General features: G+C 36.1%; 1 protein-coding gene across 1 annotated transcript in view; it reads right to left on the bottom strand.

Annotated features, from left to right (window-relative positions):
- CAMKMT (calmodulin-lysine N-methyltransferase) overlaps nucleotides 1-26,399 on the bottom strand; it is a 211,724-nt gene that overhangs the window by 179,621 nt on the left and 5,704 nt on the right. Inside the window, exon 3 of the mRNA XM_058802337.1 lies at nucleotides 17,630-17,694. Within this exon, the coding sequence (XP_058658320.1) occupies nucleotides 17,630-17,694 (65 nt within the window). The remainder of the gene's footprint in view (nucleotides 1-17,629; nucleotides 17,695-26,399) is intronic.

Raw genomic sequence — 26,399 nt, 5'->3', positions numbered from 1 at the left:
ATATTTGCTCCATCATTCTAATTAAATTGTTAATTAATTAATCTCAGCATTCTTTCAAGCAGATTCATAGCAATTACGTAAGTAACACAGAGAGGCATTTTACACAAAGCAGGAGACAATGACATGAAATTTCACTCTGCAAAATATAGTTGGAGTGTATGAGTAAAATTTTCTGCTCCAAACTGCTCTGTATTGGTATTCAACTGTCTCCCACTGCATGTTTGACACTCTATTCTTGATATGTTTAAATTAGGAAAAAACAATTAAACAGTTAACTTTCAAAGCAATATACAGATCTTACGTAAATATTATTTTATATATTCACACATGGTAAAAGATAGTAAATAGTGACAAATTAAACCAAAGCACTTTCATTCAAAATAACCAAAAAACATCAGTTTAAAAAGATGTTAATTAACCCTGCAGGATACATGCAGGATTTGAAATGAGTCCAAACAATGTCCAGCTTAATGCTAAGAACTTATAAAATGAGCTATCAGGGCCTATTAGTGCATTTTAATGGCTTAGATACTTGAAGAAGTGACCCTAAAATCTCTGTTCTGACCCGACTTTCAGAAATGGGGCAGAAGATTGACCTTCACACAATATAATCAGCAAAGGATCTAAAAAATGTATCTCTCTGTTATGTGAAACCACAGTTTTATTTACTCAGGCATGTTCACTTTGGAGTTAAGGTCCACTCAAGCATCATTTCAGGGTTAAAGGTTATAGTATAAAGCCATTATGTTTTCAAGCAGAGTAGCATGCTACCATTTGTTTTGCAGTAATATCACAATCAGACATTACCTTTTTAGCTTGGCCCAGCGGTGAGTTTAAGACCCTGGTGTATACATTGTAAAACAGACTGGTACTTTCTAAAAGTCATTCAAACTGCATTTGCTAAATTTTAGATTGGTGTATATTTTGTCTATGCTCTCACATATAGACAAACAGAGATACAGAAAGGTTTATGATCTCTGATGCTGTAGAAGATATGTTTATATAATAATTAGATTGATTATACATTCAATATATAATTAATGTACAGAAAAAAACCCAGTAATTTCATAATTAGTTTCACAATGGGGTCAATGTCTGTCTCAGAAAAATGAATAGACTAACTGTAAAAGTAGCTACAAGGATAAAAAGGATTTATAAAGTTCTCATTCAACACCTGTTTAAAATTTTTTGCTCTTGTTTATCAGTTCCTGGTTTTCACTACATACCTATTCCAAACAGTGCTGATTTTGGCTAAGGTAGAGTTAAGTTTCTTCACCATGGCTGGTATAGGGCTATATTTTGGATTTGTGCTGAAGACAGGTTTGGTAATATAGAGATGTTTTTGTTATTGGTGAGCAGGGGTTACACAGAGCCAAGGCCTTTTCTGCCTTTTGCACCGCCACACTGGTGAGGGGACTGGGGAGGTGTATGGGAAGCTGGGAGGACACCCAACCAGGAGAAGTGAACCAAATAGGATACTTGGGTCAAAAGGGACCAAAGGGATATTCCATATTTGACCAATGGGATAGTCCAGACCACATGACATCATGCTCAGTGTATAAAGTGGGAGGACGAAGGAGGAACAGTGGAGACATTTGAAGTGATCGCCCAATTCACCACTATGTGTGATGGGGCCCTGGAGATGGCTGAACACCTGCCTGCCCATGGGAAGTAGAGAAATTCCTTATTTTGCTTTGCTTGTGTGTGGCTTTTGCATTCCCCACAAACTAAGAATGTTTTCTGGTCAGGAGCTTACTAAATTAAGACTTTGTGCAACAATAAAGCCTAAGTTTGATCAGTGTCTATAAGACTATTCAAAACAACAAACTGAAAGTTTCTTAAACTGACAACAAATGACACAATCTTGATTTTAACATACTCTTACACGGGGCTACTGAAATTTACCTCCAACTGCTAGATTATTACATCCAATTTTATCACCACAAACTACTATCTATAAAACCATAACAGAATTCTGAATCATAGGATGATTCAGGTTGTAAGGGTTAGACATACAAATGAAAATACGGATTTCAGAAATAAGATGGTTTCTGAGTACAAGTTATGCATGCCAGTTATCTCAGCAAGTACTATTTTCCACATGAAGGATTCTTGGGTTTGTGATCTGAAGCCTAAGCATAAAATGATTATAGTACAAATTTGTATACAGAATTACAACATGCATTTCCCTCAAAGTAACACTGAGTTGCCAAATTTTGGAAATTACAAAATTAGTTAGGAAATGCTGCTATACCCTTAGCATAGCTGTGTTGCCTGTTTGCCTTAGGAAGCAACATGTAACTAAATACTCCCACATACTGTACTTCACCGAGGACCACCCCTTCCTTCTAGTCCACAGAACTAGAGGCAAGTCTTCATTTAGTGATAAAATAACCAATACTCACACTTCAATTAAATACAGATCCTTCTCTTACTTTCTGAATTTACCTATTAATAAAGTGGGCTTCTCTAGTTAGAAAGCCATATGTAGGCTATTAATTGTCTGCTTTTCAGTATCTTTATTTGAAGAAGAGCCAAGCATTCACCCCTAAGAGAACAATTCCTTCACCTCACAGTCCTTGCTGGCTATGTTTCTTACATGTGGTGGTGACTGGGAATAGACAGAATTCAGAACAAGGCCTTCATTAGATGAAGCCCTGAACCACAGAAAGAGGAAACACATCCACTAAGTCTTAAGAGCCTAAAGAACCTAGAACCTTTTTTTTTTTTTTCACATTTCTGCTTTTGCTGTTCCAATCATCATTTCAGCTGTGATTTTTTTCAGCAGATCAGACCTTAACCTTTGAGATAAATAACATACGAGCCAACCATTACTGAGAACCTTCTGGCAGGTGGAGGAGATCTGCTCTCCAAGCAGCTGCACAAACTATGATATTTCCATTTGCACAGGCAAAATGGTGCATTTTGTAAAGCCAAGGCATTAAAACATACTTCTGTGAGTATTTTTAAACATAAAAATCCCATCGTCTGGAGTATCAGCTCCTCCACAAGTTGATAGCAGGATTGTGACTTTCAGATTACCTTAAATTTCTTTACGATTACACAAATTAAGTAAATTAAAACAAATATCAGCAGTTAAAAAGAATGAAATACATATTTCACCTGAGTAGGCACAGGAAGGGATCAGCGAGATCTCTAGAAATACAGTTCTTTTGCTGGCCCTATAGGAAACATTACCTGAGGCACCCATTATTTCTCTCCAGCCCCCTTGAAGCTGAGCTGCATTGCCTCCTTCCCACCTCTTACTTCTAGTCTGAGCCCACATTAATCTTATTCATTGTGATTTAATACAGGCTCCTCTCTGCCTAATCTGATTTATCTCTTGGAAGAAAACTAATCAAGTATTTTCAATTATTTTTTATTTATTTTTCTTTATTTCCAATTCCCCTTCCAGCCCAGCCACTACTCTTCCACTCATTTTTCTCACCTACATTCTCCTTGCCTTCTGACACTTTGTTACCAGTCTCAGTGTTATTCCTACTCCCTCCTGCAATCATCTCCTCTTAGCATCAGAAAGCAGCATGGATCTTTTCCCCATACCTCAGCTATGACATTTCTGGTAGGAAAAAAAAACCCAATTAAAATATTAAAGACAAACAACTGTGGCAGTACCTGCCACCATCCTTCAAACTGTTTAATATACAGATGAAATCTACAAATTCTACAAATATATATATACACACACATATACTTTTGAAATATGGATCTATAAAATATGAAATATATTACATTAAAGCAGTTATATCACCTTAACTGTATTAGTTTTTCTTTTCTTGAACTGTACTTTTGGAATATCAAGTACTAAGTGTGTTTCGGTAACTACTTTATGCAACATTCAAATTGCCAATTCAAAAAGAGGAGGAAAAGTAAAATTTGCTACTCATTTCTATGCCAAGTTTCAATTATCACACTCCTTATTATTCAGTACAGAAAACATTTCAATACTTGTTAGATTCTCACCTCATTCAAATTAAAATAATTTGGGGGGATTTTTTTAATCAATTTTAAAGGGAAGACAATGTTTCTGATTCATTTGACAAGCCTTGCTGAAGACAATGAGATTCTTTATATTACTAAGGTAAGTCAAATTTGACTTGTACTAAAAACAATTGAAAAAATATGACAGTAATTCAAAAGCTGACAATGCTTTCAAACATTTGGGGAAAGATGGCACATTGTAGTTCTACTTTCATGATCTTACAATAATTATGTCACCAATAAGATCCTATTTCAGACAGGGTCAAAGTAAACTGTCAGGTAAAATAAATCTCTGACAATATCTTAGCAAAAACCACCCTGTTAAAAAAACAGGTTTTCTTTTCCATATATATATATAATAGGAACATATAAAATTATGTGTAATAGCTTTATATACATACACATTAAAAAGTCCATGCCAATTAGATCAATTAAAAAATCATAAGACTAATCTCTTCTGAGCAGCACACATGTCTGTAATTGTAGAATTAAAAACACTTTGCAGTTACAAATTAAATACCTATACTTAAATGTTTTGATTTGTAAAAGTATCTAACAGGAATAACCATGCAAATAAGGCCAGGTGAAAGTAAGGCGCTGCCCCTGGGGTAGAGCAAACCCAGGCACAAATACAAGTGGAATAGAGAACAGACTGAGAGCAGCCCTGGGGACAAGGACTTGGGGGTGCTGCTGGGTGAGAGGCAGGACATGAGCTGGAAATGTGCCCTCACTGCCCAGAAAGCCAAACCTGTCCTGGGCTGCAGCCAAAGCAGCGTGGGCAGCAGGGCCAGGGAGGGGATTCTGCACCTCTGCTCTGCTTGCTGGGACCCACGTGGAACCCTGCATCCAGCTCAGGAGAGACATGGACCTGCTGGAGTGAGCCCAGAGGAGGAGCACAGAGATGATCAGGGGTATGGAACAGCTCTCCCTATGAAAACAGGCTGAGAGAGTTGGGGTTGCTCCTCCTGGAGAAGAGAAGGCTCCAGGGAGACCTTATAGAACTCTTCCAATACTTAAAGGGAGCTACAAAAGAGCTGGAGAGGGACTTTTGACAAATGCATGTAGTGACAGGACAAGGAGTAATGGCTATAAACTGACAGAGGGCAGGTTGAGATTGGATAATAGGAAAAAAATCGGGCTGGTGCAAGGCGTCCCAGCCCATGGCAGAAGGGTTGGAACTGGATGGTCTTTAAGATCCTTTCCAACTCAAACCATTCTATGATAATTGGACTCATCATTTCCACCTTTCTGCCTACTTCTTTTTGATAGTTCACATCCAACTATTACAACAAAGCCCTTTAAATGCCAAACATAGAAAAACCTGTTTATTCTAAGAAAGAAAAAAAAAGTTAAGAAACAATTGAAAACACATGAAATATATTTCACAATATGAAAACACAGAATTTTCATTAATTATTCTCACTCATTAGCAGTTCAATCTGATCCTAGATAAGCGTTCCAGAATTAATTGGCATAATTTCTCTCCTTTCTGTTGGGCTGTCACATACCCCAACAAACCATGAAATGTGTACTTCAACACAAAATATTTACCATATCATTTTCTGAAGAGCACATAAAGAGAATCCTCAAAAGGAAACACTAGAGTAATTATGAGGAAATAATTTTTTTTATATAATGGCAATCACAACAAATCGAAGCACTTAGATTACCTCTACCAATTTTTGTCTGAAATTAGCTATATTGTTGTGCTGCACCTACTGTCAGCAAAATCAAGTATTTGAAAATATATATTATTTATGTTGATTGCTATCATAATTACTTTTGCCTGCCAATGGAAAGTGTGAGGTATTATAACTTCTGGAGATTAACATGGGAAATGTGCAACCGGCTCCTGCAAAAATTTACATTGTAAAGCATTTATGAGTTACAAAAAAGATTGCAGTGAATGAAGTATCTGCTAAGTAGCTGATCTTCAAAATATATACAATACCTCTATTATAATTTAAGCTTTTTTCAATGCTAGGCATGACAGCATGTTTCTATCTCTGGAACAGGAAAATTCAATGGGAATTGGAAGGATAAATACTTCTTTTTCAACAGGTGCTTTGAAAACAAGGGAAATAATTCAACAAGAATTTTAGCTGAGCAAACAATTAGAAGGCATTATTTGGATGGCTTCCAAAAGTTGGAATCTCTGCTTGATTCATATGATTCTATTGTCTTAGTGGATACCTGTTTATTTCTTTGAATTATGTATATTGAAAGATAATATATTTTACTGTCCATTTAAAAAATATAGATATCTCCATTTTTAAATGTCAAACCTGTATGGCCATTTTATTCCTGTGTATCTTTAACATTTTGTGGGTCCTACTGCATTTCTGAGTAGCTTAAAAATGCAGCTTAAAACCTTTGTAAATGGTTTCTTTTTGCTACTGCTACTGTCATTACTTTTAAGTCATGGCTTACATAGCTGTTCACATTTTAATGCTCAACTTTACGGTAAGTAAAAAGCCTGCTTCTTCATGAGAAAGTTACAAAATTCCTCAGGAGTGTGTCTACATACAGCAAAGAATAATTAAATTGCTGCATGCATGTGTTTTTAAAATGCATAAGTTCTTTAACTTGATAGCTATATGTCAGAGTTTCTTTAGGGAAAACAATAAAAACTGTGCCTTATGAAATTTAAACACAGCTCAAGAAAGGGACAAATGCCATATCAAAAAAAAAAGAAAAGAAAAATATTGAATGCAAACTTCAGTTTGTACCTTAGACTCGTGAATTTTCAACTTTTTTCAAATATTATTATTAACCTAAAACCAGATACAAACAAGCACAGTCCTTATTATTAATCAATATAATGAATCTTCTGCCCTGGTAGGAGTTATTTTATATAAATAGTTGACTTTTCGTTTCAGCACTTTCTCACAGATGTGCATTTGAAAATGCCTGCTAATCTCACCTGGCAAAGGGAGAAACATTACAGTACATAAATACTGACAGTTCACTGCTGTTTAAGAAATAACTGCACTACTCCAATCAAAACCAGCCAAAATCCACCTACATAAATATATTTTTTGAGACATTCTAAGATTAAGAATCTTCCTCTGTTACTTTAACCTAGGAAATAATCAGAAAATGGACTCAGATTCACCTGTCAGTAAGTAAGCTTCTCCCACAGCAGATGTGCAGCTGCACATGCCTTTCTCATAGGGAATTTATCTTGGTTAGTCTTCCACAGAAAATATAATGCATGATTTTAAAAGCAGATTATGGCTGTGGACAAAATTATCAAATTAATTCTTACTAGTAATAAAACCCCTTCTGTTTATCTGGCTAAGCTCATTTTCAGCAGAGTCTTTAACCACGCAAACAAAAGGAATTAATATTTTCTACTTTGGGAATGTCCAATTAAATAGTAAGCAAACCTACTGCTTCAAATTGCCACAACTTAAAAATAACAACCAAAATATAGCAAAATAAGGGCCCTGTATACAAGCTGCTTTGTCCTATTATGTTTTATTATGAAGACATTCCAGTACTTTTAGCCTGACAGAATTTATACTAAGGTGCAGATTTGTAAAATGGCTTAAGACTGTACAGTGTTTCAGCTGTGTGAATAGGTAAATTTTATTGAATGAGCTTTTGGTGAGGTAGGCTACTGTCTTCACATTCTAAATTCATACTTATAGGCAGATTGCAGTGGGGTTTTTCCTGACACACTGTCATGAGGGATTACCCAATACATTTAGTAATATTTTTTCTTGTCTTACTGTCCAAAAAGAGCTCCAGTAAGTGAGCACATAAAAGCTCTGAGCCCATTCTCTTTGCTAACTCAGGTGTGCTGACTACCCCTGCTTTCATGAAACTTCCTTTTAAGTGTTCTAATCATTAGAATCATATCTGAAACCACATAAGTCCTACAGAAAATCTGCAGCTACCTCATAGAAGGTTAAATAAACAAAAAAATTAAGTTTCACCTTCTATTATTTTTGACAGACACAGATGAAGTATCAAAGTAAAGGAAAAGATTTAAGATTTTGAATGCCTCAAGTTAGGAACTGACATTACAAAGAGAGGGAGTGTTAATGACACACAAGTCTTGGAGTTTCAGCTGTGGTGAATTCCAGGCCATTCCACTCAGCATGTAGAAAGGCCTCCTTACCTGAAGGAGGACAAAATTTTATTGTCAGAAGATCTAAAATTCAGCTCAGCAATGACCAGAACTCTTTCTTGACACAGCTCTAAGTTCTTCAATTTTGACACCCCCAATAGGTGGCATTTAAAATGAGAAGGCACTCCTGAAAATATAACACTGCAAATTAACAAAGATCTTGCAATAAACCTGTATGTGGGAAAGGTTAGAAGTCAAGTGGTTCTCTGCATACCACCACTGTATGATGGCTTGGTTCTGCCTCCCACTTCTAACCATGAACAGCTCTGTAGAGACATATGAGATCTCCAACCTCTAAAATGGATATAATATTTGTTTCACAAATGTGATATTGTATGGATGCATTAAAAATAAGAAGAGTGCTTTGGGGACTACAGCATTATCTTCTGAGCTGATATAAATCAGATGTTTAAACATGACAACAAATACTGCCTTAAAATATGGGGATGGGCCTAAGTATAAAGGGGAACTCAAAAATTCAATGGTAAAAAAAAACCCTCAGATAGTGAAACATCTTCAATCAGTACTCAAATAGATGAGAAGAAAGTAAATTTAACTCACAAAGCATAGGCTACAGTTTGACAAAAATACAATAGACAAGGAGTTGGTGTTAAAAGGTATAACAGGCTCAAATTTCTTTCTCTTTAGTCCTGAATATTATTACAGAATTCTATTTCTCCAGTACAAGAAGCCCAAACGCATTTGAGTACTCCCAAATTACCTAAAAGGCCCCAAACAAAAAAAATTAAAAAACTCCAAACCTTGCATTATTTCACTTTCTGTCACACTTATCAAAACTAGGGAGATGGGAAATAAAGGGTATTACGGTAGATGACTTTTAAAATCCTATACTAATTTTTGCTAGATGACCAAACATGTCACAAAACCAGTACATAGCTCAGAGTACTTGCAGTTCTCCTTCAGAACACCAAAGAACTCAAAGAAAGAACTGTGCATGAAAGTGTAGATAGGATATATCTGTAGTATAAATAATTAAAATAACAGCTTCAGAAAATGAATGAATTTGTAAGGCAGAGAATCATCAGGTGGCTTTCAGTGCATAAGACAATTATGCATTCGATAATTAAGTATAATGTTTCATTCAATTCAACCTCTCCCTCATCTTCACATAATTAAAAACTTGAAACAGATTCATGTTTTTCATTCTTTTAATGCATATTCCATGATAAAGTATAACAATAAAAAATAAATTACAGATTTTAATTAAAAAACTATTCACTAGAGGAACAAGATTAGTGGCCTGTTTATAGGGCAGGAGGAGTAGATGTCTTGTATTAAAACTTCAGAAAGTCTTTTGACAATTTCATAAGAAACAGACTAAATAAAATTTGGTTAAATGGGTGAAGATAACTGACTATGGAGAATAATGGGAATAATTCTCAATGATTTGCTATAAAAGCAGGTGAATTTAACAGGTGGAGTTTTCATAAATGCCTACACCAGACTGTGCTTTGTTCTGTGTTTTCACTGATCATCTAAAGGAACATGCCTATTAGCAATTTATCCATTTTAGAAGTCCAGGAAGTTGAAAAACAGGCTTCAAAGGATAAAACAATGAACTGGGAGAAGTCTGGAAACAGGAAGTTCAACAGGGACAAACACCAGGTATTCAAATTGGGTAAGAATAATCTGCTACATAAATACACAGTCAGGAATAACTGATTCCTTCTGAAGAGGACCAGGATTTTATGGCAAGTCAACAGCTCAACAGGAGTCAAAGTCATGCTGTTGTAAGAGGAAAATTCAATATTTGGATTACAGGCTGTAAAACGCAAAATCTCCTGGTTTACTTAGCATTATAGAAGTCTCAACTGGAATACTATGCCCAGATTTGACAAACACTCTTCAAGAAAGATGCAAACCAAATGTATGGAGTCTAAAGAAAAGTCAGAGCCTAACAAAAAGTGCAGCTTAAGAAAACATGATAGAATTTGGCTTGCTGGATGTAAGTAAAAGAAGATATAGGCAAGGCCATGTGATGATTTAATATACCAAAAAGCTATGGCAAAAGAAAATTTCAGTTTTGCCAAGGACCAAACCAGTAATAAGTTAAAGCTTTAGTAAAAAAAGGCTACCATTAGATATGAGGAGATACTTTCTACCAGTAAGGAGAGTAGATGTGAAATCATTGCTAGAGCCAGTATGTTCTAAATCATTGTTTATGGGATAGTCACTAAAACCTTTTGCAGGTGGGCTGCAGTCTTAATTAAAACCACAAGGCTGAACTCCAGTAATTCTAACAAACTTACAGTTACTCTTCACCCATTTTCTGTTTACCAAAACATTTGTATAGGAGGGTCTTTTAATTCACTAAGCTTACCAAAAAGTAGTTCTTTATATATCTGAAATAAAGTCTTATCCACTTCTTTCCACATTATCAAAAGATATTTTTAAAAGAATACCTTCAACCTGATATAATTTAATTTAAATGTACATACTCTCAATAACAGTATTTAATTTATGAAGCTAAGTACTAGAATACTAGAATCTACACTGAATTTTCAACACTACTAATTTTAAATACTAGATCTACATTCCATTTTCATCTGGTCATTGCTATATAGATCAGTTTTCATCATATTTTTCAGTCAGAACTATCATCACAATGCAACAATCAGACAAAACATTTCAAATGGATACATCCACCAAAGGTTTCCAATTTTCATATTCTTCCAGAAATATTTTACTCAAAGTAGGGTCTTTTTAATACAATTTTAGGAATTGGTGTTAAATTGAATTGGAACCTTTTACTGTGACATTTTCAAAAGAAGACATGAGTTGACCCATTTGAATATTATTTTTTAAAATTAAACACAGTGCAACTTTTGAAAAGTTCTCTAAACCAAACTTGAAACAAAACCAAAACAAGGTTCAAGTTATGCATAACATTTCAGCTGCTTTTACATGAAAAAAACAAATAACAAGGACTGTCCTTGCTGCCTCCACACTTCAGCCATTGATGGGGCTATAACACAATACAGAGAAATGCCCATCCAATGTGCATGTCAGAAACCACCAGCATCAGGTGGTGGTGTCAAACAGAAGGGAGATCTCAGCACTGAAAAAAAGCAGCACTGAAAGCATGGCTAGAACACGGCAAGTGAAAGGAATTGTAAGAATAAAGTGAATTATTACAAAGAAGCATGCAAGTTCCACACAAATGGTAACAACCCAGTGCACATCAAACTCATTTGAAACTATTTACCTCAATTATGCTAAAATTTGAAATGTTTTTAGAGAAAACTTTAAAATGTTTTAAAAGACTAAGATGAATAATAGCAGAGCACAACTTAAAGGGATGCTTACCATTATCCTGCCCTATCTCAGTTAAAGAGGTGACTAAGATAAGTTGCCTAAAGCAGAAGTAAACCCCATAAAATTAATTAAAATCATTCACACTTTCCTTCTACCAACCTACTTTAAGGTGTTATACTATACTTTCATAGTTTTAATTAATGTAAATCAAAATATCCAATTTCTCATGGTAATCCATTTAGAATACATGGAATACTTTCAAAAATACTTCACATTGTAGAAGATTAGCACGAATAGTACACTTAGAAACCTACTAGTGCCAACTACTTTTTAAAGATTAAGACAACAGATGATGCCAAAAGATAGCTAATCAGAGTGCCAAGGTACAAAAAACTGCTCAGCAACACAGAAAAGTAACTGCAGTTGCTCTGAGAGATTCACATATTTTTACCAAAAGGTTCTCATTGGAATAACCTGAACAGGAGAACCAGTTCCTACCAAAACTTCAATCTGACCCAGCAAGAAAGAGGGTACTCAGAAGAGCTGAACTGGGCTTCTTCACCTCCTAAGCTAGTGCCATGCTTGAAAGCAGAGGCAAAAAAACAGATAATGTTTGGAATACATAGTAGGAAAAAAGTACTTTAGATGAAAGGGAAACTGACCACAGTTATGACTTCTCTTTTCACACACAGGTTCCTGATAGAAGATTTTAGTGAGTGGGGAAAAGCTGAATATTTCAGGACAATACCTAAAACAGACAAAATCACTGATGTTCCATCAGAGAACAACCTCATAAAAACAATTCTGGTAGCAAGAGTAATTTAAAAGGTGCCTGCTTCTCTCCATATACTTATTTTCTGCTCCATTCCATATGCCTTATGTGGGTTATGTCAACATGACTGCTTGGGATGATGCTGTAAACTGAATCATTGAAGTTAATTGGATGAAGGAGGGAGGGAGGGAGGGAACAGCTGGTTTTTCTTAACCCTGATCATGAAATGTTTTATTTAAAAGGAAGCTGCATAGTGAATAGTAAATTGTAGGTATCACAAATACAACATTTCATTCAAAAGGACACGTATGGTTGCTACTCAAACACTCTTCCGGACAATTTATTTTTTGCTGAAGACCTCCAAAGGGCTCTGAGGTTCTTCCATGGTAAATCATTTCAAACTGCCACAGCAGAGGAATGAGAGAAGGCTGAGAGGACAATGGGTGGCAGTTTCTTCAGGTGAGAATACTGACTGAGGCATGGAGAGGCAGGAAGCATTTTCCAGCTGGCAGGCTTTTCACCACTGATCACCAGATGTTTACTCAAAACAATGTGGGAAACTTCCACAGCAGCAGCTGAAAACTGCACTCTTCTCCCTGCCTGATTCCAGGTAACATTCCATGCAACACAGGAGTGCCTCTGCTGCCATAAAGGATGTCCTCTGCTGATTGTCCCCAGGTAACTTTATGGCATCTATCCTTCCAAGCATGATCATTCTGTAGCTGCCATCATCTCTCCACTGAGGAGTGCACATATCTGAGGCACACAGTGAGAGCTCTGAAGAAACAAGTAGCTCTCTAAACCCATCATCATATACCACCAGAAAGAAGATATTCTTCTTGCTTTAGTTATTTGAGAAAATGGAGGAAAGAAGAATCGGCTCTTTGTTTTAAAGAAAATTTTTAAATATTTTTAAAGTAAATTTTAAATGAAGTTGCATAATTACCAGTTTTTAGTATCATTTTAAATGTAATATAAACTGAAAAAAAGGTGAGATCTAAACAGAGAAAAATAATTTGTTTCCTTCTTGATTTTTGTTTCCAAAACACCTCGACACAAACTTGAAAGTTAAGAAAAAAAATCATTCTCTTATGTTATTTTCATGAAAAATATTATATGAAGGGCAAAAATATCCTTCAGTTTAGCTACCTTATTTATTTTGGAAACATAGTTTAAAAAACATAAATAACAAATTTTTAAAAAAAAACTTGTTGCAGAGACTAGAACTTCTAAATGTAAAATTATCATAAACAAAAACAGCTCTAAAGATGTTGAGTGTTTTGTAACAGTAGCTATAGCCAGACACTATGTTTTGATGAAATTCATGAAACCATGTAACATTTTCCACCAATTAAACTATTAAAATAAAAAAATCAAGAAAGGAGTGAGTATAAAATTCTACTTTTCCTCGATTTCACATAGATTAGCTGTTTTCCTCTATAAACAGAGGCAACAGAATTTAAAACTATCCTGTTTACATCTATCCCAAATGCAAAGCCTAAGAGTTTACAGGATCTACTTGCCTAAAGGAGCAACGATTTTGGAGTGTGTGCCTGGGCAGCTCTGTAACTGTAGCACCCTCTGCTGCTCTTTTAGTTCCAAAACATATAATTGTACACCTAGCCAAGTAGAAAATGAAATAAGTATGTGTTGAACATGTTGTTTCTTGAAAATTAAATTATTAACTAATGCTATGTGCAGTTTACAATAAAATGTTTTGCTATTACATATAGTATATTTTCAATTTTATACTACTTGAGCATCTAGAATATCTTGTTTCTGGGATAACATCAGACAAAACCCTACTAGATGAACATTCAAAAATATGCTGTATTTCACTTATTAAAATTCTCCTTTACACAGCCTGTAGCTCGCTTAGACTGGGGGCAAATAGTAAAGAGGTTTCTATTTTGGCCCTTTTCATTTCACTTAATCTAAATGTTTACATAATCTGCAATGATTGCTTCTGGGATAGAGTCATAAGCACTTCATTATAACTGCTTTCTCACACTTGGAAAGGCAAGGGAAGGAGGCACTCTCAAAAGCTCATCCCTGCAGAATTTTCCTTAATTTTTGGATTTCTTCTGCCAGGATGAGCATGTGGTTCCAGGGGCCAGCTGATGCTATCCCATAATGCCACCACCAAACCCTCTACCTGGGATCCATCAGTTCTTTTAAAGGACTGTCTCAGGACTAGAGATGGTGTCAGGTTGTACCCTCTCTTTAACAGATGGCATATTGTTGTCTAAAACGAACAGACTGATCCTTTCCCTCGTACCAGTCCTCTTTTCCCTGCCTCCTGTTTATGCATAGAATTAAAGCTGAAGGAAGTGCATTTAGCACTGCATCCTGTCTGTGTGGAGAATTCATTTAGAGTTTTCATGCGGAAACCACTCTCCCACAAAGGATGAGCAGAGAGAAAAAAACTTCCACATTTTTCTGAGAAAGTGAAAACCCATTGCAACTTGTAATGTGAATTTTCATTCATAATGGCAATCCTATAGTGCAAATGCATCTTCAGAAATCTTTTTTTAAAAGGCAGAATACAAGTGTAGGTATACAAATACAAAGTTTGAACGAGCCATTGTGCAGAGGCAATTTTCAAAGTTAACAATTGGGACCCTGCAATACACCACTGACAGCTGCTGCAGCTGGCTCCCCTTTTATCTAGAAGTCTTTCTGGTGTAAGGCAGCATTTTTGGAAGCAATCACAAGTACTCCTCAAAAGCTGCTTATTGATATTTTATATAATGCTGCCAGCTAGTGGCACATCTTGTACTGAGTTGATACCTACTGGGAGTATGGAGACAGTGGTACTAACTGGAGTCTGCTCTACCACTTCTCTTTTGATGGCATACAGTGATGTGGCTGTCAAAAACCATAAGCACAGAGATCAGCAGGGCAAACAGAAAGACCATAGAAACAGTCCCTGAAAGAGCTTGTTTTAACATAAAGTTCTCACTAGAAGAAACAAAAAAACTTCCCCCAAACTACAAAAACCATGTTATTCGAAAAAATTATTATGTTTAAAAACAAAGTGAAGTTTTTACAAAAGCTAATCTGTTTCATACAAAATTATTTCATTATTTCTACTAACTTCTAGAAAAAACATTAATCTTGCTGGTAAGTATTCAGTATGGCAACCAAAACAAACACCCAGAACACAAAAGCATTTCCATGTTTTGTAGTAAGTCAGTCCAAGTCATTAAACCTTAAACTTCATTTAAGTGAAGTTTAGTGGCCAGTAAATAAATGCTAGCTATGCAGTGTGCCCCAAAAGAACATAGCACATTGACTTCTGGCTAGCTCCATTAGTATTAAATATCAGGAGAAATAATCTGATACTGTCAAAGATTATTTCAGAAATATCTGGGGGTTTTTTGAATACACTATGATTTGATAATAGAAAGTTCTTGTAGAACACTACAGAAACTATAAAAACCAGTCAACCTAATTTTAGAAAGACAACAGTAGTTACCTCTGGGGGTAAAAGGAGGCAACACAACACCCTCATAATTTCCACACAAAGAGGGGTAACACAAAGAGAGTCAAGAAATACACAGGAAAAGTGCAAAAAAAAAGACCCAATTTGAATTAAGGGAGAATGGGAGCATGCAGAAATTCCATCAGTTATGACCCAAACAGAGCAGCTCACTAGACATATGACTGGGAGAACTTCACTATGATGGTGTAGCAGGCACAAAGTTATTCTGGCTTGGATACTGACAACATCTATTCCATACAGGTGGTAGCAAAAAAGTGTGATTCTTGCACTCCAAGCCAGCAGTGCCTGCTGCCAGAAGATGATAATTTTACAGTTATGCTAATAGAGTCTAATCTAGAGTGCATAGTAAAACAGGCATAAATCAGTAATATGTAGATCCATACAGACAGACACAGACAAAGACATTTAAAAATAGGGAAGCAGTGAATCTGGAAATGACTTGGCAAACGCTGTATATAATAGCATGGCATGAACCCTCAAAGCAATTCTGAATCCAAAAGGACAAATGTGAATCTTTGTATAAACAGAGAAACAGTGAGAACCACAAATGTCATATTACTCTGTGTTAGCACTGGTGGTGTGCCTATTAGAGTGTAAGTCTCTTTCCACCATCTGCAATCAATAAAAAAGTAGCTGAAATACTGGAAGAGGAGCTGACAACACATCTATCAATAGGAAAGCATACAAGAACTTTAGAAGAATAAATTCTTTGTGTTAACAAGGAAATCTGTGTAGATTGAGTACAAACTCAATACCCACACAAAGAACAAGAAATCCTGTTACCATATTACACTGTACTGATTCATTACCTGAAGCACATTTAGACACACACACAGAAAGTATTTTCTCTGCTGTTCAAAAGAAATACTTAAGTTGTTATATAGTTAGAACTAATAGAATTAATGTTTATTAAAACATAGCTTTGGAATACTAAGACTGGAAATTTGAGATGAAACATATATATCAAAACAGTTCTATATCATTGGCTTGAGGGGAGGGAAATATGTGTATATTTCTTTAACATCTGGCAAACTTCACCAACTTATTCTATCAGTTTTCTTCTTTGAAAACAAACAAACCAAGCTGAAAGATAAGGCAAATAACCAAACAACAATTACATGTATATCTCTAAACGTTAATGATATAATAGTAATTACTCATCACTTTAAAAATGTTTCAATGTTGGCTCAGCTTTGTTTCCACCACCTACCACAATTTGATAATTCAAGTCCATTAATAGCATAGATAATTTTATTAATAAGTATACTGAAGCAGAGCCACACTGGGTCAGACATTGATGGCCCACTTAGAGCTCATCTTGCCTCAGGTTAATGCAGCCAGTAACTGATGCTTAGACAAGAGTGAAAGATCAGGACAAACATATGCCCCATTAATTCTCCTAACACCCAGCACTTCCTAAGCCATAAGTGATGTCTGTACATTTAATAGTCACAGTAAATTTTTCTTGCACAATTTTTTCTTCTTTTTTTGAATTTATTTCATGTTTTAGGATCCAAAACATTCTGTAGGGAGGAATTTCACAACTTGACTGAGTGCTTTCTTTTGTGTTTCTCTGGTTCAAGTTTGTTCTCTCCAAGCTAGAAGTACCCCTGATTGCTTCCCATGTTCCTGCACTGCTGTCCCTCACACAGCCACTGCTGGCCCCTGGCCAACACAAATCAATGGGCTAAACTAATGTTTTATCCACTCCAGTCCAGTTGCTCTAATGTTCCCACCATAGCCACAACCAAAAATAACCTGCACTGGGAGAACTTAAGGGTGTATCCAACACAAACAATGGCGCTACATAAAACTGTAATGCTATGGTAACCCTGACCCAGCTAAATTAAATGGTTATTGAGGGCTCATACAGAAATGTTTTATATTGGTGCAGTTAAACTTTTATCAACATAGTACTGTACTTAAATAAACAGTGACTTACAGACATTCCCCGTGTTGTCAAAACTTGTAAGAACATCTTTAACATTTAAGAGGCCATTGTGAAATCTGGAAGAAAACAAAAAAAGCAACTTTACTAATACATAAACCATCAAAAAAAAATCTTCAAAAAAGAGATTTACTGTATGCATTCACTTCTCACCATCCCCTTTCACAGTGAAGCAGCAAACAGGTACTACTGTAGCCACCAGGGGGAAAACAAGGGGACAATCACCAGTCTTCAAAGTCCCAGCGCTGAAATCCATTAATCAGGAGGGCTGTGTTTCTCAGAAATTACTATCAGCAGGAAAACATTATGAAGGAGCATCAATTTTTATTTAGTTGTGGAAGTTACACAGAGAAAGGAGGAACTTTGGTAAATCAATTTCTTTGAAAGGGAAAATCCATAAAGTATTTTTGAACAGCTGTATGCACATTCCTATTTTCTCCCACAAAATCAAGAACACTTAATTAGGTTCATGCTAATTAATGTGTTCAGTTAACTGCATTTGTTTTTGGTTTTACATTTGCATAACCCATAAGAAATGAACATTTGAAAGTGGGGATAATAAATTAATTACCTAAATTTCATACACCAACTGCAAATTTTAGAATGCAGTGAGCAAAACACTGACAGCAGCAGAAAGAATAAGCACCAAAACTGAATAAAAATTTACCTAAGATTTGCCTTCAAATGGGCAGTGGTACATACATAAAAAAGCATCTAATTTTGTTTTAAATATTCCAAACTAATCTAAGCCCAAAATGAACAAAATATTAGTCTCACACTTTACAACAATCAGATCACACAGCTGTTTCACAAATGCATGAAAGAAAATCTAAAAGGAATTCAGCAAGGTAGCAAAATATGAAAATATAGTGTTTTAATAATGTTTCAAATACAGCTTCTAAGGCTGCTTGGGAACACATTAATTTGAAATACTAAAAAAAATGCAATAAATCCCAGAATTTTAGCACCTACAAAATTAGTTCTCATTGCCTCAGCTGTTCTTTCCTGAAGAAAGACTGCTGTAAGAATGGGGGGAAAAAATCAATTGCAATTTCTGCAAATATGAAATTGCATAATTATTGTGAAAAGCCCACTATTTATAGCTTCTGATAAGCATAACCATTAAATAAATAAATATTAACAAGTTAAATTTTGAAAAGCACCAAACAGCAACTAGACAAATTCTTAAAAAATTAAAATTAAATGGAAATCAAATTAACAAACTGAACTGAGCTCATCAGAAGCCACAAAGAACTCCATGAGAGATGTTACAAAAGATTCAGCTGGACATGAGTGCTCTTCTTCCAGGTACACAAAACCAAACCAAAATTACATGCCTTCTCTGCAGAGGAAGTCTGCAAGAATGCTGATGGATCATACGGATTTTTAATGTAGTTCTTTTTTGCAAGTTTGTTTTCCGTCAAATTGGACACCCAATTCAACAGAGCTGGTGCAAGAGAACTAACAAGAAAGGAGATAGGTTTGGTAGTTCTGCCATCCACAGAGTGCCCTTTAAACTCTCCCCTGCTGACTCCTCAGAACTCTGTAATTCTGTAACTCTGTAACTCTGCCTATGTCTGGGGCTGGTGGGGTCTCTTATACAACTGTGAATGTCTCATCTCTAAATGAATGCAAATGAAGGGTGGGAGATGCTGAGGAAGTAAAGAAATATTTTAATCTCTGTTGGCATGCAGGGTAGTCTTGGGATAACATGTTTTGGTTTCTTTTTTCCCCCGCCTCGATTTCTAAATGTACATAGTTCATATCTAAAGGAGATTTATCATGTAACTCTCCAAGTGAAACAAACAAAGATAAGAATAAAAATTTAGTAGTCTAGTACCAGTAGTTAACGGAATGAAGAAGGAAAACCAGAAGTAAGCGAAGTGTCCGGGTCTAGAAAAGAATACAATTCATATACTTAAGGGTCAAAAGGTAGGGAAACACAAAAAGGAGAAATTATAAAATCACAGCACTAGTCAAAACTGCTTAAAATTTGTGGAATCCAAAAGCTGAGGAATTCAGCATAATCTCTTCCAGCAGACAAGTTTTAGGACTGAGGAAAGCAACATGCCAACAGCTGATCTACTTGTGAAAGGGACAGCTCAGGAAAACACACTTCCAAACAGCAATAGCCATGTTTCTCCATTTGGAGATCTGTACTTGTGGAACCAGCAGACAAACTCTGCACCAAGCATTCTCCAACTCTCCCATCACAGCCCTTACTCACAGACTTAAAATTACATGCACCTGTAAACACAGGTGTTCTCTAACCCCAAATTCTGCCATAAACAGTGTGCTACTCAGTCCTGCACCTAAAAACCAGCGCCTGTAGTTTGGGACCCACTGCCCTGCACATGCATCCTCAGCAGTTCTGTAGCAGCTGCTGCTTCACTGTACCATCCCATCAGCTGCTCCTCCACCAGCAAAGCCAGAGAAAACTGCCAAGATACAGCACATCTTGCTTTCATGAGTGCCTGTCACCATCACAGCTTTCCCAGTACAGCTGACAGTGTCTTAAGTGTCATGTGCACTGAATTATTAAAGTCAAGGAATCACAGAAGCTTGGGATTAAACCCCAACCCTTAAATTCCCATAATTTCCACAAGTATCTCAAAATATGGAAGAACATTAGTATTCAGTTCTTTAGAACATGTCACTGATGTCATTCAGTTCAAAGTTCAAAGGTCTGATTGCTGAAATCAACAAAGTCCTTCAAAGAAGCACAGGTAAGCATCATGGAAAAAGTGAATTTCAGGCTGGCGTGGTTAATCTGATTTACAGTGTTCTTATAATAAGTCTCCAAGGAACAACAGGCAAAAATTTCTATGGCTGAGGCAGTGAGTAATAGAAGACAAATCTATGAACAATAAACTAATTCAACTCATGTTTCTCCTGATACAAAGCAAAGAAGAATTCCTTACTCTGAACTACAAATAAATCAACTTTGGATGAAGTCAGAGAGAGTGAGATCAACCTTTAAATATATTAATGTTCCTTCCTCTCCAATTCAGGCAACGCAAGTGGCAGACTTTTCCATGTATATAAAAATAGCTATGGACAGTACAAAAAAAGTCTTTCAGTAGGTGACTATTAAGGCATGCGCTTCATCAACCATAATGAAACAAAAGTAAGTTCCTTCTTTCCTTTTATATTATTCTTAAACTGAGTGATGAAAAATAACACAAGTAAGTATGTGCCTATATTAACTTTAAAAACCTACAAAATCTAAGATAGAATACATTTCCACATAATATGAAAAGGGGAAAAAAACCAAACACATCACCATAAACTATTAACCTATGTACAAATTAAAAGTATATTTGTGAAAAATGAAAGATGGAATAATGGTAAAAAATTACTGTTATGGGTACTTCACAAAAAAGCTTGTTGTATATCACTATCAATTGTCACTGCAGCCCACTAAGAACCTGAGTTATCTGCAAACTTTGCTCTCTATCAGATGCTCTTTCTGTGCCAGAGTATAGCAAAAAAAAGCCAACTCCTCTTTCATTCCAGTTCTAGATCCCAGCTTAATATGGCAAGAAACTGAAACAACGGTTCTTCGACTACAGGGGTTTTTTTACACACGTCTTGGGCAATATGATGGAGCAGCCATTGCTTGATCAGTGAACAAAAGAAGCACATTGCCAAATCACTTTTCATCTCTTTCCTCCATTTCCAGCTCCTGGGGCCAGCCCTTTATGCTGCTAAATTCACACAGTCTCTTAGCATGCAATACATGGAAAAAAGCAAGTTTGTCATATCCATATGAATTGTCCATAAGAAGTAGGCAATATTCACTGAAATTTGTTTCCCTTCACTTTTTTAATCACTACCCCTAAAATAAAAAGTTTTAAAAACTGAAAATATTATTAGGATAAATATCCAAGAGGAACAGCCAATGGAATTCAGTCCTATACCATCTTCTAACACAGCTTGCACAGACAAGTAGTGTCTCTGCATGCCCCTCATTTCTAAACTACAGGTCTAGAATCATCTAATAGTTTCTGTCATATTTTTATCTGCAGGTTGATTCATATTCAGAATAAAGGCATGACATCTTGCAAAGTACACTAAACACCTTTTACAAAGATTTAACCCTTCCTGTAACCTGCTGACATTGTTCCTTTCAGTTCTGTACTTTAGTATTTGAAACAGCAAATGACTGATCAATGGAAAATATTTTACCACAGAAATAACTTATTTCTGCACTGTTTTCTTAAAATGAGCCTACAATTTAAAAGCAAATCCATATCTTGAAATAGAAAACTTGAAGATATTGATTGCTCCTTTTTTAACTCAAATAAAAGAACAATTTTCCTATCTAAAAGGCAGGCACCATCTCCACAGTGAGACACTGCATCTTTATGATCTGTAATCACTTCATTGCTAAAACTATTAATACAAAATTCAAATTTAAAAGCACACTCCTGATGAAGAATACAAGTATTTAGAAAGGCAGTATTAAATAAATATTTTAATAGTTCTATGTACTTACTATGTATTTTCCTATCTCTAAGAAAACACATATTCAGCACATGCATAATTTTTTAACAGCAAAGTGAAGTACTGCCACAAGTAAGAAGAACTTGAAAAAAGCTAATAAACACACCCGAAAGTTCTATAAATAAAAACACAGGGGAGCTATGGAGACAGTGGTGCTGTCTGTCCAGCTGCAGTGCTTGTAGCTCCCCCTGGGGATGGATGAGGAGCCAAGCGAGAGCTGATGGGTCAGGACTGAGGGGAGGGCAGGGACTGGTGACATTATAGTGGGGCTTTGCTACAGGGACACCAACAGAGGAAACCCTCTGCAGACAGGGAGAGGAGCAGCCTTGCATTCCCAAGCCCTGGTCTCCATGGGGACCTTCCACCACCCCCACAGCTGTTGGAGGGACAACACACCAGGGCATAAAAATTCCAGGAGATTCCTGAAATGCTTCTCTGTTCAAGAGCAGCTGACAAAGAGAAATGCTGTGCTGGACCTTGTTCTTTCCAACACAGAGGGGCTGATGGGAAATGTGAATCTCCAAGGAAGCCTTGGCAGCCAGGACCATGAAATGGTGGAGTTTGAGATCCTTAGGGAAGTGAGAAGGGTGCACAACAAGCTTGCTACCCTGGACTTCTGGAGAGCAAACTTTGGCCTCTTCAGGGATCTCTTTGGTAGAATACCATAGGATAAAGACCTGGAGAGAAGAGGGGCCCAAGAAAGCTGGCTAATATCCAAGGATGACCTCTGGAATGGTGCATCCTGAACAAGAGGAAGTCAGACAAGAAAGCCAGGAGGCCTATGTTGATGAACAAGACACTCCTTGACAAATTCAAACACCAAAAAGAAACCTACAGATGTGGAAGCAAAATCAAGTAGCATGTGAGAAATACATAGAAATTGTCCGAGCATCCAGGGTTCAGGTCAGGAAAGATAAAGCTCAATTAACATCATCAAGACAAGTATGCAGTGTGTAGGAACATCCAATACAATACAAATCCAGACGAGACTGTACTAAGCAAATGAGGTTTTTGATTCTAACACAAGAAATTTCATTTTCACTGCTAACAAAACCCCACACTCACCAGACACCCCTTTTGATACCCCAGAGTTACTGTGAAGCACTTTAGTACCTAAACAAACCTTGAGATCATGTTCCACCATGTATTATAAATCTACATTTCATTAAGCACACTTAACCAGAAGAGTTACGGAGATTTTTAAAATGAGTCAATGATATTTCACTGCAAGGATCTAGTCAAAACAGCACCTAAATTCAGCTTAAATTTTTTAAGCTGAAAATTGCCATATACTGGGAGTTTCGGTTTTCTGCTTTGGAAGATTTGTTATGACGAATGATGCAGAAAAATATAAACTAGTGACAGAAAAACATGGCATAAGCTCTTCTTTCTGAGATATGAATCCAGCCTGAATTTATTTAGAGAAACAGCAAAACCAACAAACTTTAGAAAAGCACACACATGACTGGTAGTTCCTATAAAAGCTTCTATTTTCCTGACAAACTGGTCCCCAGCCCCTCTAGAGCAATAATTCCAGCTAGGTCATAGCATATCTGAATATACAATTTTATCAGTTTTGACAGCCCTTGAACTGATACAGCTTGACCTTTATACTCTTTGCCAAAAGCCACTAACAACCTTATGAACTTTCTTAAGTATTTAGTCTCGTCGAGATATTAGCTGACAACCCTTTTAACATTGAACATATGCAATGAGCTTTTCCAAGAAAATGTTAATGCACAAGGAAAACAAATGTAGATGAAAATTCCAAAGCACTTTTGTCAAGATTTTAGAGATGATATAGCAACATTTTTTTTCCCTGACAAAAAGATATAAAAACATTTTCCTATTCAAGCATGCTGTTCTGGATTTACCTGACTGAAGCTATTGTTAATATTATGCTCTTGTTAACTTGCTAAATTGTTTCTGCTCTTAAATATTATTATAAATAAAATTTTGCCAGTGGACAGAGAAAAACCAGGGATAGACTGTCAGACATACAGAGAGTGCTTAAGTTTCCAACATATAATCAGTTTCCAAAGATCCAGCAATGCTTACTCCAAGAATTTTTATCTTTTCGATATGTAAGTTTCAGCAGGAAGAACTGTTGCTTTGTTATGTATGTTAAACTGTTAGACTGATCCCCTAAATTACTGCTTTTGCAAAAATGGGGAAGAAACTTGATTTAACACTGACTCATGGTAAAGTCAATTTTGTTGCAGTCTATTTATACCTTGTTCCTAGCAAAACCCACAGTATTTTCTCCTTCCCTTCCTCACCTCCCACAATATTCTGAAATAGTAAGTACCCTCTATGTATTGTCACTGCTTCTGTGTGGAGAAGACATTTTAATATAGAAGTGTGTAAGACTAAGCAAGTTCTGATCATTATTCCTAAAATGATCAGTGATTACTATTTTTAGAGGTCACTGAATATCTTTTGGAAAGGATCAAATGCAGAGAAAACATAAAATAAAAATCCCCATCAGAAGACAATGTCCATATTCTCCTCAATATTCAGTTTTGGAAATGTGGTGTGAGCCTGCTCCAGCACAGAATCTATACATTTCCACTGAACAGGATTAGAGAAACACAATAAAATAACACATAAATAAAGTTGCTCTTGGTCAAAGTCTATAGTTGAGCTGAGTCCTATTATCAATTAAACTACTATTAGGCAAATAATAGTAAATAATAATAAATGATGGCTTAGAAAGCCAAGTAAAATGATGGCTTAGAAAGTGTGGACACAGAAGCACACAAATGCCAGAGCAGGATCAGGATGTCAGACTGATCCTTGGCTTCTGTACTGCCAGCACAGGTGAACCTTAGCTCATCTCCTACCTTAAAACTCCAGAACAAGTAAATCAAGTGGCAGTGAGTGTTGCAAGCCATGACAGTGACCTAAAGGAGTTCAGGGCTGCATTGTAAGGGACTGCAGCCTTGTTCAGCCCAAATTCTACCTAAACACCTTGTGCTTCCTATCCCCAGTGTGCCTCTGAGGACCTAGAAACAAGGAATAGGGACACTGCACCAAAGGCATTATGTAGACTGGCAGTGTTTGAATTAATCCACAGCATTCACTGGTGGTTTACAGGAAAAGTCTATACATGGGAAAACACTGCACCTACTTCTATTACAAACAGCAGTTTTCCAGCGGAAAAGTTTCCTTTTGAACCCTTTTAACACCCCTGAGTGTAAGCCTGGAAAATGGAAAATTAGGAGTTTATAAAGCTCTAAAGAATTTTGTTCTGGACTTTACATCCAGATGCAAACTTAAAATGCCTGTAGTGTTGTGGGGTTCCTTTAGTTTGGTTTTTTCTCATTGGTTCATTTTAAAACTTTGCAAAAATGCTGCAGTTTAATGATGGCCACATTTTTGTGTTAGATCTTAATTCCTAAGCTTGACTTATAAGTCTCAGGTAAACAAAAATGCACTTCTTGATTTGGGCTCTCCAGAACATCTTCCACTGTGCAGACAATGCAAAATCCTCCACCTTCAGAGATGTAATTAGCTGCTGCAGAACAAGCACCAATTCAGGGATTCTTAAGTTACTGTTGCAAACTTCCTGAGGCAAACCAAGTAAGATAGATACAAAACTGAATGAACGTGGAAAAGAAAACCAAAGCAACAGAAAAGAAAAACAGAAACAAAACCTCTCAAACACAGTAATGAATGAGAGTTATAAACAAAGCTACTGAGACTTCACTGAAATTCCTTCAGATGGTTTTCTGGAGGGGAAGTAAGCTTTCTGTTGCTCTGTTTGTGTGCATGTGGGCTTTCTAACTGTCAATTTCTTTAATAAAAATAATCTGCCTTAATATAAGATTACTTTGTTAAGTATATATTATTTTGTAGGAATTTGGCTGCCAAATTATCATTGAGTTTTTTAAAATAGCACTAAGAAGAAAACTGAATAAAATTACCAAAATCCTTTTAGAACATCATTAATAACGTCATGTCATAAAAAATTTTAAGACCATAAATAACTGTGTTCAGGTTTTTTATATCCTATGCATAACTGAAGAATGTCAAAACAGGAAGCTGTTAAAATATAAAATACATGTTCATATTTGCATTCTGTTTTAGCTACAAGCATCAGTATTTTCAGTCAAGCTCTGCTACTTCAGTGAAATGTACCAGAAAGAAGAGTCAGACAAGCCGCTTACTGTGACAAACAACTAAAAGTAATATTTACCAGTTTATTTGTAAACTATGCCCTAGTTACACAAAACGGTGGAAGAATGACTAATGAGTT

Source organism: Ammospiza caudacuta, chromosome 3, assembly GCF_027887145.1.
Source record: "Ammospiza caudacuta isolate bAmmCau1 chromosome 3, bAmmCau1.pri, whole genome shotgun sequence".
In the NCBI taxonomy this organism is placed as follows: Eukaryota; Metazoa; Chordata; class Aves; order Passeriformes; family Passerellidae; genus Ammospiza; species Ammospiza caudacuta.
This window is presented reverse-complemented; position numbering and strand designations above follow the sequence as displayed.